This window comes from Protopterus annectens, chromosome 6.part1 (assembly GCF_019279795.1).
Source record: "Protopterus annectens isolate FY-2018-M chromosome 6.part1, PAN1.0, whole genome shotgun sequence".
Classification (NCBI taxonomy): domain Eukaryota; kingdom Metazoa; phylum Chordata; order Ceratodontiformes; family Protopteridae; genus Protopterus; species Protopterus annectens.
The window spans coordinates 77,817,524-77,836,644 of record NC_056738.1 but is presented as its reverse complement, the minus strand read 5'-3'; the positions used below and the strand labels follow the sequence as shown (position 1 = coordinate 77,836,644).

Sequence of the window (19,121 nt, the reverse complement as noted above, 5' to 3'; positions counted from 1 at the left end):
ATGGGCCTGACCAGTGCAGAGTATAGAGGAGTAAGGACTTCTTTGGATCTAGAGGACATACCTTTTTCTGATCAGCTGTGCCACATAGAAGGATTCCCTAGCTATTGTTGCAACTTGAGGAGCAAAGGAGAGGGAATAATCTACCCATGTTCCAAGGTCTCACATAGCTTCATTTTGGAGTGCGGTGTTTTCTATACTACAAGCTGGGTGGAGACTTCGTGCATCAATAGCAATGATATTGATTTTTTATCGGTTTACCTTTACATAGGCGAAACTCACTCATGCGATTGCTCATATGAGCGAATCGTAACCAAGAAAAACAAAACCACAACAGTTTCCAATGTTAGAAAATCAGCAAATCGAAAAGCAGATTTGCTGATTTTCTAACACAAATATTGAATAAGAAATGTAATAAAGTGTAATGCAGGGCAAGCCCCTTGTGCCCCACACCCCCACTTTAATATCCTACCTCCAATATCTCTCTGCAGTGGGGCAAAGGGTCCATTTTCCGATCCCCACTATAGTGCAATCCGCCCCAAAATGCCAATTCTGCAATGAGCGAATGTCACTGTGCATTCACTCATTGCACATTCAAAGCATTTTGCGTTCGTTTGCAAACTTTGCAAGCGTCCTTTGAAAATCTGCTGTTCGCCCATGTGCAAAAAGCACACATGAAGGTAAACCTTTATCATCATTTGGTTTTAAGGCCATTTCCTGAGCACCAGCTATTAACATGTCTAAGTTCACTTTGCAGCTTCTGCATATCAAAAGGGAATTTGAGTATAACACCCAGTTTACAATCATCTGCAAACTTGCTTAGAGTTTTCTGTTTTTCATGTGGAGGTCAAAGGGATATATACCATATAGCTGAGGTCCTATCACAGATCCCTCTTATACCCCAGTGGCTAACTTCATGAAGACAAGCCAGCCATACTTGCAGTGAGGTTGTGTCCCTAATCCAATTGCCTGTCCATCTAACTGCATAGGTGATCAGTTTAGAGCACATTTAGCTTACAGATGATGTTGCCATGTTGTGTACTATTAAATGCCTTGGCAAGGTGAAGGTATGATGCACTGTGTGTGTGACTACAGTCTATGGCTTGAGTTACCCTTAAAGCCAAACTGCTGAGTATCAAGTCTTATAAGATTAGTTATGTCATAGTTTGTCAGGCCTGTCATGTTCCATTCATTGGCCTTGCAGATGAGGCAAGTCAGGCTGATGAGTTTGTAATTCCAAGGGTCCATGGTGGGGCTATTCTTGTGAAGTGGCATGACAACTGCTGTCTGCCATATTGTGGGGGAAAAAGCCAGAATATAAGCTCAGGTTGAATAGTTGTAGGAGTGGGCCCAGCAGCACATGTTTAGCAATGTTCAACAGTCACCTTGGAACGTTATGAGGTCCCATGGTGAATGTATGTTTTTGTTTCGAAGAATATTTTTAACAAGTGGATTAAACTTTTTCATTTTTATTAAAATTAAATTTTTATGGCTGAACAGCTAAAAATTGGTAAAATAACCACTTTGCGTGTTTTTTCATGCACATGTCTGTCTACGCAGTAATGCCATTCAGTAATGTCATTAACACAAGCAATCCACCAGCATTTTAATCAGACAGGTACCTCTTATTCTGTACAAAAATGGCAGTTTGGTAAAACTGACGTAACAGTTAAAGCATCATACTGACTCTGAGCACGAGATATAATTTTGATACATGCTTTCTTAAAACATCTGCAAGTGACAATGGAAATAATACGTATTCACAATATATGCAGAATCTAACAGGTCTGCTTCACTTACTGTCACATGACTTATCCTGGAACAATTTGTGGTGTCAGTTTATAGACAGTCAGCATTTACCTAGCAAGTGCAGTTGAGCTTTTCACTACTTCTGAGATTCTGATGGTCTCACATGATCCCTAACACAAAATGAGTAACAGAGTTTTGTAATGTGTTCAATTACATTGAAGTGGTCTTATGGAGTTATGATGATTTAGTTGAAATGACATTGCACTGTGGCTATAAATTAAGGAAGTCTGCTCAGAGATTTTGTTCTGGCATGGAATGACCTCAGTGTGTCAAAATTTTCACAATAAAAGTAAATAAGAGAGTCCTAATTAAGATACTTCCATTCTTGGTTAACACTGGTTTTAACCATAAATGTAATGGTCCTGATACCAACTCTGCAAGGGTGCATAGCCCTTCCAAGTAAATTTCTGAACCAAATTAATTTTATTGCACAAGTTAAATGTAACATGAAAAGCTCAAAAGCAGCAGAATACTTTTAAGTACTTTCAAGCTAAAAAGTGAAATAAATGTATTTAAAATGGTTAACTGTCTATTATTAATATGCATGGCCAGAAAATGCTGCTACCCAAAAAAGTAAATATATCATAGGACTACATTATCAGATATCTTCATTTTGCAGTTTATTGTTTAAGAGAGACACTTTAGAATGCTCAACTGTTCACAATCTTAAAAATGCAGATGTGTATACATTGTCACATACACTACCATGGCGACTGTCTCAACTCTAATAAAATAGCTATGGCCTGGAATGCTCTCCCAACACATAGAGTAGTAAGACATCACACTCTGATAGTCGGCATGTTGTGATGAAGGTGATATTATTGTGTCTTGCTAGAGTACTAAGGCATCATACTCAGATAGTTGTACTCTGACTTCATAGTACTTAAAAACTAGATGTTTTATTAAAACTAGATGTTTTCTTTGTGTCCAATGATTTGGCTATCCATCTCAAACACCTTGGATAACAGTATGAAACTCATGGTCATCTTTGGGAGAGTCCCTGCTCCTCTGGTAGTGACATGTCTGGTCGCTATTATGCTTTGCACCAAAGAAGTGATGTCTTCTTACCATTAGCTGGAGAATTACTTATAAGCCTATGCACTTGCAAGGCACTATGTTTTAATCTGTGAATAGTTCTAAATAACATTTATTAGCAACATGGAGCAGTAGGCAACATGAGGTAAACACTTGTTGATCCATTTAGAGTAATGCCAACCCTTGATCATGGCTACCAGTGTCACCACTTACTATTATCAGTTTAATGACACCAAGTATGTCAGTACTGCAGATGTTGTTACCATTTCTCTAATTCTGTTGAAAGATTGGGAATGAATACTTCCCTATGACTAGGATACATTGTTCTTTGACTGGTCATTTAATGGACATAGCACAACTGAGAGATCTGTAACAGACTTGCCTAAGTTGTTAATCATGCTTAGGAGTTGTTTTAACTCAGTAACAAGATGGATTTTTAACTGCCATGATCATAGAATCATAGCATGTACAGGGCAACTTGGTCATGTGTCCATTTATGCCTTGCCAGTGCCCACCCTTAGATGTTTCCTCCTTTTTCAAGGAGCAATAGGCCAGTCACAACAGGCAGTGAATCTGTGAATACCCATTCAATTGTGTAGTTCTTTCTTAAAGGAAGATAGTGTGCCACATTGTTTGATCTGGAGAGGAAGTTTGTCCAGGGGAGGGGTAGTTGTGTAACAAATCTGTCTCTCCACCATGGTTTGTTTAAGTGCTGAAGCAATTTCTGATCTCTAGTCCTAGTGTTCATTGGACTGTTTGATTTGGGAAGCAATAAGGTTTAGGACTACAGGATCCCTAATGACCTCAAAGGAGTTTATAAGACACTGAACACAGGGACAAGGCCTCCAGCCTCTCTTTGGAGGCCCATAATCTTTTTTTGTCAGGAACTTTTGAGGTCTCTCAAATGGCTTCTTATGTTTAATAAGATGTATCCCACATGAAGCATTGTATTCAGTGATGGGCCTGACCAGTGCAGAGTATAGAGGAGTAAGGACTTCTTTGGATCTAGAGGACATACCTTTTCTGATCAGCTGTGCCACATAGAAGGATTCCCTAGCTATTGTTGCAACTTGAGGAGCAAAGGAGAGGGAATAATCTACCCATGTTCCAAGGTCTCACATATCTTCATTTTGGAGTGCGGTGTTTTCTGTATTACAAGCTGGGTGGAGACTTCGTGCATCAATAGCAATGATATTGATTTTTTATCGGTTTACCTTTACATAGGCGAAACTCACTCGTGCGATTGCTCATATGAGCGAATCGTAACCAAGAAAAACAAAACCACAACAGTTTCCAATGTTAGAAAATCAGCAAATCGAAAAGCAGATTTGCTGATTTTCTAACACAAATGTCGAATAAGAAACGTAATAAAGTGTAATGCAGGGGGGCAAGCCCCCTTGTGCCCCCCACACACCCCCACTTTAATATACTACCTCCAATATCGCACTACAGTGGGGAAAGGGTCCATTTTCCGATCCCCACTATAGTGCAATCCGCCCCAAAATGCCAATTCTGCAATGAGCGAATGTCACTGTGCATTCACTCATTGCACATTCAAAGCATTTTGCGTTCGTTTGCAAACTTTGCAAACGTCCTTTCGAACATCTGCTGTTCGCCCATGTGTAAAAAGCACACATGAAGGTAAACCTTTATCATCATTTGGTTTTAAGGCCATTTCCTGAGCACCAGCTATTAACATGTCTAAGTTCACTTTGCAGCTTCTGCATATCAAAAGGGAATTTGAGTATAACACCCACTTTACAATCATCTGCAAACTTGCTTAGAGTTTTCTGTTTTTCATTTGGAGGTCAAAGGGATATATACCATATAGCTGAGGTCCTTCACAGACCCCTTTAACCCAAAATTAACAGAGTTTGGTAGTTTTCCCAATCCATTGCTGTTCTTATGGAGTTTGAGATTTAGTTACAATGATTGCCTGTGGCTATAAATTAAGGAAGTCTGCTCAGAGATTTTGTTCTGGCATGGAATGACCTCAGTGTGTCAAAATTTTCACAATAAAAGTAAATAAGAGAGTCCTAATTAAGATACTTCCATTCTTGGTTAACACTGGTTTTAACCATAAATGTGATGGTCCTGATACCAACACTCTGCAAGGGATTGCATAGCCCTTCCAAGTAAATTTCTGAACCAAATTAATTTTATTGCACAAGTTAAATGTAACATGAAAAGCTCAAAAGCAGCAGAATACTTTTAAGTACTTTCAAGCTAAAAAGTGAAATAAATGTATTTAAAATGGTTAACTGTCTATTATTAATATGCATGGCCAGAAAATGCTGCTACCAAAAAAAGTAAATATATCATAGGACTACATTATCAGATATCTTCATTTTGCAGTTTATTGTTTAAGAGAGACACTTTAGAATGCTCAACTGTTCACAATCTTAAAAATGCAGATGTGTATACATTGTCACATACACTACCATGGCAACTGTCTCAACTTTAATAAAATAGCTATGGCCTGGAATGCTCTCCCCAACACATTCAAAACACTCCCAACTACTTTTCCTCTAAAACTAAAACTAGGGAACATCTCAAATCCAGGTGGATTTGCTCCTGCTGTTTTCCTGGATAATCAATCCAATCCCTTTTTACTTTGCTCTTTCTCCTCTCTAAGCAACCTTATCTCTGGATCTAGCCCATTTTAAAAATTGTTAGTATGCAGTAAACAATGCACATTTTAAGTGTGCTACAGCTGATGACACAATAGAGGCTTCTCTGTCAATTAGTTTCACTCATTGTTATTTTACTATCTGCAATGCTGCTCACATCCTAATTTTTATCTCTGGACTTCTGGAATATACATGTTCAAGCTTATTATTATATGTATGTAATGTTATGATTTTATGATTTTGTATTATCTTTACAATGTTATTGAATGTGGAGCTTTTCTCCCCGGGTCTCTTCTGAAAACGGGCTCCTTGGCCCAATCAGGCACTACCCAGTTAACAAATGTAAAATAAAATAAATAAATAAATAAAAACTTGTAGGTGAAGTATTTAGTAAATGCTATAAAATAGAAGGAATTGCAGAGTTTGTGAGACGTACACAAATGAAATGGGGGAAAAACAGTTCATAGAATTTTCTTTGGGCCCTACCTTTATGACAAAAGTCAGGCATTAAGAAATTGTTGTGGCATAGGCTCGTGACGGTTTGTCAAGTCTTACCTTTGGAGTAGAAGGGGTAAGGTCTTAAAAGATTCTTCTAAGGTTGTGTTACACAGATTTTTTTGTTATGATAGAACCATAGTGTATGGAATCAACAAGCCTATGATTTGGACAGTGTTGGAATTTATTATTAAAAATAATAGGTAAAGCCCCTTGGTTGTGGCTGAAACAGGTCTGAAGACCAACCCACTTACCTTGTAGCAAATAAAGCTATAGATTATAAAATTATTACTTAGCACAGAAATTAAATGTCATATATTGTAGCAACGTTTCAATTGCCAAACCAAAGAGATCAAACTATGAATCCTAGCTGCTGAGTAACATGCACTATCCTTTTAGACATTGTCTGATGCCAGTGCTGAACTCCCTTACTATTTTTGCAACAGGAGACAATTTTTAGTGATTTTAAGTTAGAGCAGTTTCTTTACATGTCATACCACAGTTCCTTATTGTACCATAATGCAGTGTGGTTATTCAGATGGTGATAAAGTAACTAGATCACTTTACTCCATTTTTTTCATTTTTAATAGTAGGATAGAACAATTTGTATACATTAGTACGGACATATGCATTCATGGCTTACTGTCAAACTCTAAAATGCAGGTGCATCAGTAACTGCACACTTGCATTTCACCAGCCCTTCAGAGCTCCCAAATCTGGAGCTGAGCTTTATGCTTCATATGCATTGCCTTTTTGCCTTGCCTCTTTCTTGATTTGCGGATGTGTTCCTGTGTGAATATTTGTACCTCAATGAATGCCTCAATAAAAACATTGTTTAAGTGCTGAAGCAATTTCTGATCTCTAGTCCTAGTGTTCATTGGACTGTTTGATTTGGGAAGCAATACGGTTTAGGACTACAGGATCCCTAATGACCTCAAAGGAGTTTATAAGACACTGAACACAGGGACAAGGCCTCCAGCCTCTCTTTGGAGGCCCATAATCTTTTGTCAGGAACTTTTGAGGTCTCTCAAATGGCTTCTTATGTTTAATAAGATGTATCCCACATGAAGCATTGTATTCAGTGATGGGCCTGACCAGTGCAGAGTATAGAGGAGTAAGGACTTCTTTGGATCTAGAGGACATACCTTTTTCTGATCAGCTGTGCCACATAGAAGGATTCCCTAGCTATTGTTGCAACTTGAGGAGCAAAGGAGAGGGAATAATCTACCCATGTTCCAAGGTCTCACATAGCTTCATTTTGGAGTGCGGTGTTTTCTATACTACAAGCTGGGTGGAGACTTCGTGCATCAATAGCAATGATATTGATTTTTTATCGGTTTACCTTTACATAGGCGAAACTCACTCATGCGATTGCTCATATGAGCGAATCGTAACCACGAAAAACAAAACCACAACAGTTTCCAATGTTAGAAAATCAGCAAATCGAAAAGCAGATTTGCTGATTTTCGAACACAAATGTTGAATAAGAAATGTAATAAAGTGTAATGCAGGGGGGCAAGCCCCCTTGTGCCCCCCACACCCCCCCCACTTTAATATACTACCTCCAATATCGCACTACAGTGGGGGAAAGGGTCCATTTTCCGATCCCCACTATAGTGCAATCCGCCCCAAAATGCCAATTCTGCAATGAGCGAATGTCACTGTGCATTCACTCATTGCACATTCAAAGCATTTTGCGTTCGTTTGCAAACTTTGCAAACGTCCTTTCGAAAATCTGCTGTTCGCCCATGTGCAAAAAGCACACATGAAGGTAAACCTTTATCATCATTTGGTTTTAAGGCCATTTCCTGAGCACCAGCTATTAACATGTCTAAGTTCACTTTGCAGCTTCTGCATATCAAAAGGGAATTTGAGTATAACACCCACTTTACAATCATCTGCAAACTTGCTTAGAGTTTTCTGTTTTTCATTTGGAGGTCAAAGGGATATATACCATATAGCTGAGGTCCTATCACAGATCCCTCTTATACCCCAGTGGCTAACTTCATTAAGACAAGCCAGCCATACTTGCAGTGAGGTTGTGTCCCTAATCCAATTGCCTGTCCATCTAACTGCATAGGCGATCAGTTTAGAGCACATTTAGCTTACAGATGATGTTGCCATGTTGTGTACTATTAAATGCCTTGGCAAGGTGAAGGTATGATGCACTGTGTGTGTGACTACAGTCTATGGCTTGAGTTACCCTTAAAGCCAAACTGCTGAGTATCAAGTCTTATAAGATTAGTTATGTCATAGTTTGTCAGGCCTGTCATGTTCCATTCATTGGCCTTGCAGATGAGGCAAGTCAGGCTGATGAGTTTGTAATTCCAAGGGTCCATGGTGGGGCTATTCTTGTGAAGTGGCATGACAACTGCTGTCTGCCATATTGTGGGGGAAAAAGCCAGAATATAAGCTCAGGTTGAATAGTTGTAGGAGTGGGCCCAGCAGCACATGTTTAGCACTGTTCAACAGTCACCTTGGAACATTATGAGGTCCCATGGCGAATGTATGTTTTTGTTTCAAAGAATATTTTTAACAAGTGGATTAAACTTTTTCATTTTTATTAAAATGTAATTTGTATGGCTGAACAGCTAAAAATTGGTAAAATAACCACTTTGCGTGTTTTTTCATGCACATGTCTGTCTACGCAGTAATGCCATTCAGTAATGTCATTAACACAAGCAATCCACCAGCATTTTAATCAGACAGGTACCTCTTATTCTGTACAAAAATGGCAGTTCGGTAAAACTGACGTAACAGTTAAAGCATCATACTGACACTGAGCACGAGATATAATTTTGATACATGCTTTCTTAAAACATCTGTAAGTGACAATGGAAATAATACGTATTCACAATATATGCAGAATCTAACAGGTCTGCTTCACTTACTGTCAAATGACTTATCCTGGAACAATTTGTGGTGTCAGTTTATAGACAGAGCCAGCATTTACCTAGCAAGTGCAGTTGAGCTTTTCACTACTTCTGAGATTCTGATGGTCTCACATGATCCCTAACACAAAATGAGTAACAGAGTTTGGTAATGTGTTCAATTCCATTGAAGTGGTCTTATGGAGTTATGATGATTTAGTTGAAATGACATTGCACTGTGGCTATAAATTAAGGAAGTCTGCTCAGAGATTTTGTTCTGGCATGGAAGTGTGTCAAAATTTTCACAATAAAAGTAAATAAGAGAGTCCTAATTAAGATACTTCCATTCTTGGTTAACACTGGTTTTAACCATAAATGTGATGGTCCTGATACCAACACTCTGCAAGGGATTGCATAGCCCTTCCAAGTAAATTTCTGAACCAAATTAATTTTATTGCACAAGTTAAATGTAACATGAAAAGCTCAAAAGCAGCAGAATACTTTTAAGTACTTTCAAGCTAAAAAGTGAAATAAATGTATTTAAAATGGTTAACTGTCTATTATTAATATGCATGGCCAGAAAATGCTGCTACCCAAAAAAGTAAATATATCATAGGACTACATTATCAGATATCTTCATTTTGCAGTTTATTGTTTAAGAGAGACACTTTAGAATGCTCAACTGTTCACAATCTTAAAAATGCAGATGTGTATACATTGTCACATACACTACCATGGCGACTGTCTCAACTCTAATAAAATAGCTATGGCCTGGAATGCTCTCTCCAACACATTCAAAACACTCCCAACTACTTTTCCTTTAAAACTAAAACTAGGGAACATCTCAAATCCAGGTGGATTTGCTCCTGCTGTTTTCCTGGATAATCAATCCCCTCCCTTTTTACTTTGCTCTTTCTCCTCTCTAAGCAACCTTATCTCTGGATCTAGCCCATTTTAAAATGTGTTAGTATGCAGTAAACAATGCACATTTTAAGTGTGCTACAGCTGCTGACACCATAGAGGCTTCTCTGTCAATTAGTTTCACTCATTGCTATTTTACTATCTGCAATGCTGCTCACATCCTAATTTTTATCTCTGGACTTCTGGAATATACATGTTCAAGCTTATTATTATATGTATGTAATGTTATGATTTTATGATTTTGTATTATCTTTACAATGTTATTGAATGTGGAGCTTTTCTCCCCGGGTCTCTTCTGAAAACGGGCTCCTTGGCCCAATCAGGCACTACCCAGTTAACAAATGTAAAACAAAATAAATAAATAAATAAAAACTTGTAGGTGAAGTATTTAGTAAATGCTATAAAATAGAAGGAATTGCAGAGTTTGTGAGACGTACACAAATGAAATGAGGAAAAACAGTTCATAGAATTTTCTTTGGGCCCTACCTTTATGACAAAAGTCAGGCATTAAGAAATTGTTGTGGCATAGGCTCATGACGGTTTGTCAAGTCTTACCTTTGGAGTAGAAGGGGTAAGGTCTTAAAAGATTCTTGTAAGGTTGTGTTACACAGATTTTTTTGTTATGATAGAACCATACTGTATGGAAGCAACAAGCCTATGATTTGGACAGTGTTGGAATTTATTATTAAAAATAATAGGTAAAGCCCCTTGGTTGTGGCTGAAACAGGTCTGAAGACCAACCCACTTACCTTGTAGCAAATAAAGCTATAGATTATATAATTATTACTTAGCACAGGCAATTAAATGTCATATATTGTAGCAACGTTTCAATTGCCAAACCAAAGAGATCAAACTATGAATCCTAGCTGCTGAGTAACATGCACTATCCTTTTAGACATTGTCTGATGCCAGTGCTGAACTCCCTTACTATTTTTGCAACAGGAGACAATTTTTAGTGATTTTAAGTTAGAGCAGTTTCTTTACATGTCATACCACAGTTCCTTATTGTACCATAATGCAGTGTGGTTATTCAGATGGTGATACTAGATGACTTTACTCCATTTTTTCAATTTTAATAGTAGGATAGAACGATTTTTATACATCAGTACGGACATATGCGTTCACGGCTTACTGTCAAACTCGAAAACGCAGCTGCATCAGTAACTGCACACTTGCATTTCGCCAGCCCTTCAGAGCTCCCAAATCTGGAGCTGAGCTTTATGCTTCATATGCATTGCCTTTTTGCCTTGCCTCTTTCTCGATTTGTGGATGTGTTCCTGTGTGAATATTTGTACCTCAATGAATGCCTCAATAAAAACATTGTTCCTAAGGGCCTACGGGTCTTCAAATATCCTAGCAATGTGTTGGCTGGCAGTGATTTTCACTCGGACTTGGTTTTAGCTTTTGACAAATGTGGTTTGGACATTGTGCGAGCTATAGTTAAGAAAAATGATTCTGAAATAGCGATGTTGGACAAAGATATTATTAAATACAATGATGCTGTTACTTCTGACCTCATGTTTCATGTGGAAGTTGAATATCTAAAATATTATCAAATTAGGAAGGAAATTGACAATAAATGTGCTGTTATTTTACAGAGAAAACACAAGAAGTTGTTAAGAGACATGAGGGAATATGAGGAAGGGTGTCCTTACCCCATACCTCATTCTAGTATTGATAGAAGACAGACTAACCTACAGCCTGTGAATCATGGTGAGGATATTTCCTACAACAATGAACAGGAAATAGGTCATATGCAGGGAACTGAACCCCTACCCAGGAGGTCTGAAAGAATTAGAAATCAGCGTAAAACACATACAGAACAGTCTTTTTCCCCCCAGGGCCACCCACGCAGGGAGACATACAGGAACAGGGGGAATCAACACCTGACTCAGGCCCAATTTTGGGAATAGACAACACTGAATCTGGTTCCACCTCCGACTACAACAGTTTCATAGATCCTATATGTAGGAAGGGTGGATATACTATTTACAACTACAGTTCTTTAAGTATACATGATACTTATTTTGAACTTTTTACCAAAGGTTTCAAATATGTACCGTCTACTAGCAGTAGTATTACCCAAGTTATCATTGATCTCAAACTTTTTATTAGGAAAGTTAATCTTGAGTATTTAATGGGCAACAATAATGGTTCTTTACCAGTAGAACCTCATAGAAGTAGTATGTATAACCCCCCATTACATCCCCAACTCAGAAATCTTGAGAACAGGATAGAACAACAGGTCAGGCGTCACTGTGAAAGGGCTAGATATATCCCTAATCTCACAGTCTCTGAGAGTACTTTGTTGCATGATTTACAACAGGATGCAAATGTCAGAGTCATGGAACCTGACAAAGGGGGTGGAACGGTCATTATGGATCAGGTTATCTATGAGGGTAAAATGAATACCATTTTAAAGAATGAGGCCAGGTACTGTCCAGTTTCACTCAATGAAATTAATATAGCCCATCAGCGGATTGACTTGGCCATAAAGGACCTTTTGGACCAAGAAGCCATTGACTATAGTACTTACATCTTTTTGGATAATTCACAACCCAGGGTGCCCACTATATTTGGTGTACCCAAGGTACATAAGGATGTACGGGATCCTCCTATGAGGCCTATAGTGGCAGCACAAGGGTCCAAAATTTCACCGCTTTCTAAATATTTGGATTACAAGCTTAAAAGTCTTTGGCCTAAAACCAGCCATATGCTTAAGGACTCCTGGGAATTCCTTAGACAAATTACCCCAGAGCTATGGAGTCCTACTTTGAGGTTTTTGACAATAGACATAGTGGATCTTTTCTCAGTAATACCCCATGAAACAGGCTTGTTATGGCTGGAGGAGGCCTTAGCATCTAACCCTACATCCAGCAATAATGACAATTTCGTCATTTTGCAACTTATGGAACTAGTCCTGTACAATAATTTCATCTATTTTTCAGGAGAGTTCTACAAACAAATATCAGGAGTGGCCATGGGAGCAAATTGTGCTCCAACATATGCAGACATAATACTGTCTATTTGGGAAAATAAATATGTGTTCAACAGCCCTTTCAGTACTCACTGGGTAGCGTACTACAGGTTCCTGGATGATATCTGTATTTTTTGGACAGGACCAGATGGTCTCATTACAGATTTTATGGAATATTTGACTAATACTACAAATTTCCTTACATTTACATACAAAGTCACTGTGGACAGGGTGGAATATTTGGATGTACTGCTTAGTATTGACCATGACCACCAGTTTAAATCAAAAGTATATAGAAAGCCTACGTTCTCCAACAGTTATATACATTATGGTAGTTCACATCCTACATATCAGAAGAAGGGGATCGTTAAGGGCCAATTTGTCAGAATCTCCAGAATGACATCTAATGAACAGGACTTTCTGGACGAGTGTGAAAATTTGAGTACTCTATTTCAAGATAGAGGCTATCCCAGGGACTTTGTATGTAATATTTGTGAACAAGTAAAAAATGAAAGAGAAGATAGGTTTCGACCTATATTGGGTCTAGGGCATGGGGAAAACACTACTATTCAAACAACATCCCATTCAGAATATACCAAGGCATTTATTACTCAATACAGTTCCAATTCTGGCAAAATCAGAGACATTATTAGTAGGGAATGGGAAACCTTTTCTCAGGTCACTGACCTAACTAGGTTGCATGGTAAGGAAATAAAGTCAGTTTTCCGTAAAGGAAATAACATTAAAAGTATTTTGGAGAAGGGACCTTTTCGACAATTTTCCTTCAGATCACGCAAGGGTACTTTCAAATGCGGATCTTGTGTACAATGTTCGTACATTGCCAATGTTGAAGAAGTTTTTTTAGCAGCCAAAAACAAAACACTTAAAGCAAAAGCCTATTATAATTGTAACAGCCAAAGAGTGGTGTATTTGGCCATGTGTACCTCATGCCCAGCATACTACGTGGGAAAGACCGAGCGCTCTCTTAAACGTAGAATTTATGAACACACATATGAAATGCAAAAAGGACACCACACAAATGCTTTATACAAACACATACAATCATGTTCTAAAGCCAAATTTTCATTTTTTGTGTTGGATAGTGTTCAACAGGATTCTAGGGGCGGGCCGTGGCAGACTATACTTGAGCAGAGGGAGACCACCTGGCAAATAAAACTGGAAGCTAACAAGGAACCTGGGCTTAACGAATATATATCCATCAAACCTATACTAAAGCTTAAAGCTATTAATATATAGGTAGTGAGGGATTTTTATGTTCACAGGTTTTTAAATATCTGCTTAAAAGACTTTTTAGACATGCATATACATCAAAATATTCTATATGCATTCGCACACAGTCAGAGTATTCAACAAATGAATTTTAATATATACAGTTTTTTATTTATATGTGCATTTGATTTTAACAAATATGTGTTTTTGATATGTTTCTTTAAGAGTTTATTGTTTTAATTGGTATTTCCAATTGATACCAATATATAAAGAGTCATTAACTAGTCATGTTGTCTGATGAAGTTACTTTTAGTAATGAAAACGAGTGTCATTGTGATTTACAGCGTTAACTGACTACATTAAACCTGAGTTTTTTCCGTACGTCTTTTGGATATTTATTGGCGCCTGTTTTTACCCGGTGTTGGTTTGGTTTTCTGGTTTTGTGTTGCCAACATTTGCTTCAGTTTGGTATTGGTTCCTGTGTGAATAACCTTACAGCTCTAATGTTGTGTCTTTCGGCTTTTCCCGGTTAGGGGTCGCCACAGCGGAACTCCAGTCCGCTAATAATTGGTAGTTGATTTTTATGTGCCGAGTTACCAGCCCTGATGCACAATCTTCAACGAAGGTATGCCCATTCACGCATGTCTCCATGCAGAAGACGCTCTAGCTGAGAATCGAACCAGACAGCGTCTACACTGTGAGGCAACAATGCTACCGCAGCACCACCACCGCATGCATTACCTTACAGCTCTAATATGCATACAAATTCCAGAGTGTCACATCATTAACTTGCACACTTGCCTGACAGCCTTTTCAAGTGTTTCATTTTACAGTTATGCTTTGTCTGCCAGTTTGTCCTGTTATGTTTCATATTAAAGGGCACTATAGCCAAAAGCCTGTACCTCAGCATTCCTTTGAAATGCTACATTCTATAAACAAAGGCATAATACTAGACCTGTAAAGGCTCAAGGTGCAGCTTTTTAATAAGTAATGATTTGTCTAATTGCTAGGATTAATAGTACTAGCAAAAACATGTTTGATTACAAGTAGCTTGGGTATTATGTTTCTGTACTGAAGAAAGTAATGCTAGCCTGCATGAGAATGCAGCACTGATAATTAAAAACAGAGAAATCCTGCCACCTACTGGACAGAAAAAATAAAAACGTACTTGAAAAGCACAGAAGAATCTTGTGTCTCCTCAGATGTTCAAGGTTGAACTCAACTAGTGGTTCGCATTTCTGTAATACAGAAGCAACTTGAGCACATTGCCTTTCCTATTTCATTCTCAGATAAAGGCAAAGTACTTGAGTATCACAAAACAACTGATAAGTCCATGTAAACACGTTTGGCTGAATGTAGTAGGTAACAGGACATCAGCAGTTTATTTTAGATGTGATATTGCCCATTTAGCAAAATAAAAATTTCAATTCACAGGACCATGACACTCAGTCCTTCTTTGTATGTTCTAAGACTTAAATACCTGCTTTTCTATGAAAATTTTAGCATTTAATAGTGCATTAAGGAAAGCATTTATAAAATACAAGTCATACTGATGTGTTTACAAAGTTCTGGGATACGTAAGCATCTCCATGCCAGTGGTTTACAGTTTCTAGACAGGGAACATTTGAGTAAACTGATAAAATAAAAGTGTTTTAAAAATATAGATTTACATACACTAAATAAGTGAGATGTATTTCCTGCACTTCATGATTTATTTGGGTGCTTTAAATAGCTTAATTAATTTGCTCTACCACATGTCTCACCGAATGTACATACATCTTTGTCTCCACAGTTTAACATTAAGAAAATATACTTTTTCTACATATGTTATACAGTTATAACATCAAGCAAAATGTTTTAACATTCTGAGAAGTTCTGAGAAATTAGATACAAGTGGCTTAACTGTATCAAGTTATAGTTTTCTGAAAGCTACAGTTGATAAGCATAGAGTTCCTAACAGGAAAACCATTACTGCCCAGAAGGGTTTGTATAATTATCAGTCTGTCCTCAGAGTTTAGCTCTGTAGAACATTAAGTTGTTGTCCATACCTGGTTTTGGACACAGAGCCACTTTGCCGCTGTGTATGCAGTAGCTGGGCAAGCTGATGTTGTAGAGCCATATCTTTACCATGGGCTTGTTTTATGAATGGATGTTCTAGTAGATGCGTAACTGATGGACGCTTTTCAAAATCCTTGATAAGGCATCTGAAAAAGGTAAAAAATTAGCAGTGAATAATCTAATATATGTTATTCATACTGTCCAGCTCAAATGTTCTCAGTACAGTTGTAAAACCAAAAAATAAAGGTATACACAAGACAAACTAATTTTGTACTTATTTCTAAACCACTAAACCAACACATTTTTAGATTCATATCTATATCCCTTTGCATGATAATAATGACCTATTCTGAAATTAGAAAAGTTTTTAGGGCATTTTGCATATTAGTAGTGACAAAAAAAAAACAGCATAGTACATAACACATTTTTGTTAACATTAAGTTAAGATTGTCACAGAAGAGCAAATACCTTTTATAAGCAATTCAGACAGATAGTATCCATGATACTTCTCTTCAATTAGCATTATATCACCAAATTTTGTCAAACAAGAACAGTGACTGTTACTGAAATAAATAACATTCTGCCTTGCATTGGTTAAGACACATAACATAGTTTGGACATACTGTATTGTTTATGTTGCACCATATTGTTTTATAAGAAATCAGCACTGTACTGTTGTAAACAAAAGCAAAACAAACTTTTAAATGTATCTCAATACAACACAACTATTTGTTATTCAAATTCAGACAGATTGCAAGCTGTTCTCATTAACTGTGTATCTGCATTACTGCTTCAAACATATTTTTTAAATGACTACCACAGTATATAATGCCTTAAATGTGAGAACCTCTCATCTGCAATTACTTTAATGTCCCATCTTATATCCAGTGCCATTTCATAATGCAAAACTGTTGTAGCTAGAGAGTTAACCAGAGAGTCATCTCACCACTCCTACAAAGTTGTCTGGCTGTGACACTGGTCTACCTTACGTCTTCAGTTAGGTGTCTGCAGCTTCTACTCCTTCTGATAGCTCTGGTGTAGCTCTGGTGTCCTCGAGAGCTACTGCTGACTGCTTCTTTGTGATTTCTGTCTGCAGCACATGAAACCATAAATCGTAATATGTCTTCTGTTACAATAAAGCTGGCTAGTACCCCTTAACCACTTAATGACTTTGTCTCACCTTGTTACAGGAGGATGTTTCCCCACATTCTCAGTGGTACACTCAAACATGGCAGTACTAGCATCATAAATATGCCTTTTGTGTGACATGAGCAGCTAATTTCACATAGACAGGATGAGAGAAAATCATCTCTTCCAAATGCAACAGGTGTCATTATTCACAGAAACACTGGCAGATGCCTCTGTGTCTGGCTTTTTTTGTTTTTTTTTCTCTCTCTGTGTGTGTGTGTGTGTGTGTGTGTGTGTGTGTGTGTGTGTGTGTGTGTGTGTGTGTGTGTGTGTGTGTGTGTGTGTGTCTGTTTTCCTTTCTTTTGCATCCCTGAATATATTTTACAATTATCTAAACACCTTTATTGTAATATTTTGCCCTGCACTTCTGGAAACAGAAGAAGAGAAGGGAATTCTATAATGTAATTCTTTTGTTTCACTTTTTTCTGTTTTGACTTGCTATTACAATCTGTATTAAGTAACAGCGTGCTGAAATCACCTCCATTCTAGAGCTGCTCCTTTATGCTAGCATTAGTTCAACATTATATTTTATCAACATAAACTTGTTGCTTCGTTATTTAGAAAAAAGACACCAAACATGATATCAACATCTTATCACTGTGGCCATAATATATGCAGCCTGCTTCAGATAGCTGCCATTCTTGTCTGCATACAACTGCTTCACTTAATTCATTCTGTGCCAATGAATATATGCCCCCATGAAAAATGAGCCTGTGGTATGCTGTACCTCCCACATTACACCTTCTAAAAGCTTATTTGTCGCATATCAGCTTACAGTACAATATATTGGTCCTCTAAAACAGTCATCAGTCCCAGACCTCAAAACTCCTTCTTATTCTATGGTTAGTTATAAATCTACAAGTGTGTCATTAATAAAATCTCCTCACAGAGATGACATCTCAAGTAGTTGGTCCCTGTCAGATTATGTTCTGCTATACAGCTCTCACTGAATTAAGCAAGACTGGCACTGTATATTTTTTCTCCAAGTCTCAAAGTAGTCTGTCCCTGATAAGGGTTTTACATGTATATTACAGTCATAAGTCTGTTACTTGAATGTTTCTAAACTTTACCTCCAGACCACAGCTGTTCTCCTGCATGAATATGTCTATAAATATACACACAATAGATAAACAAAGATATAGATATAGCAGTACAGTGGTGGCTGGTGGGTGATGCCCTTTCAAGATTTTTTACCTTTGGAGATGAAGAAGGTCCTAAGGGGACTGCATTAGGAGTTACACATATCAAGAGGAAGGCATGCATTTATGGTAAAGTGGTTAAGGTACATTGTTTCTCCCTGCCTGCTCCCTGCCTGCATGGAAGTACAAGAAACAAGTTCTTCAGTTTATCCCTGTCTGATGGAAGTGTAACGAGAATCTAGATTTAGCTTTATCACCGTGTTCTCTGTTCAGCTTCCCAGCTATTTTACCAAAACCCAATGTGTAGGGGAAACCTCATCTGACTTGAATTCAACTTGCTGCAACCCTTTGTATACTGGAACATTGCATCTGAGCTAAACTAAACTTGTTAGAATACTGTATATAAGGGAATACTGCCATCTGATAGAGAAAAAAAGGTCAGTGCATTTGAATAGATATATTTGCCAAAAAAGTGAGACTAATTTGCTGTGCCTGAGTTTATTTTGCAAAAAGAAACAATTTTTTCATTTTATTCATTCGCCTTGTAAATAAGCTGACCTTAGAATGGCAACAGATGACAACATTTTTGAAAAGCTAGTCTATAAACAACCTATAGAGCATATTAGTAACTATGGGCTCCTAATAAACGTAAACACAAGTTCATATCTTTTTTCACTATCCTGACTACAAAGTCACAGACATTATTTATAGCACTGTAGATACTGTTTTATGTACTGGAAAGTTGTTTATAGCTATGAATTGGGCCTTTGGT

General features: G+C 37.6%; 1 protein-coding gene across 1 annotated transcript in view; it reads right to left on the bottom strand.

The window, feature by feature from the left end:
- MYO3B (myosin IIIB) overlaps positions 1 to 17,072 on the bottom strand; it is a 2,630,788-nt gene extending 2,613,716 nt beyond the window's left edge. The window contains exons 1-2 of the mRNA XM_044075508.1: positions 16,969 to 17,072; positions 16,013 to 16,168 (exon numbers count right to left, since the gene is read on the bottom strand). Coding sequence (XP_043931443.1) covers positions 16,013 to 16,083 — 71 coding nt within the window. The 5' untranslated portion in view covers positions 16,084 to 16,168; positions 16,969 to 17,072. The remainder of the gene's footprint in view (positions 1 to 16,012; positions 16,169 to 16,968) is intronic.
- Positions 17,073 to 19,121: the final 2,049 nt, after the last annotated feature.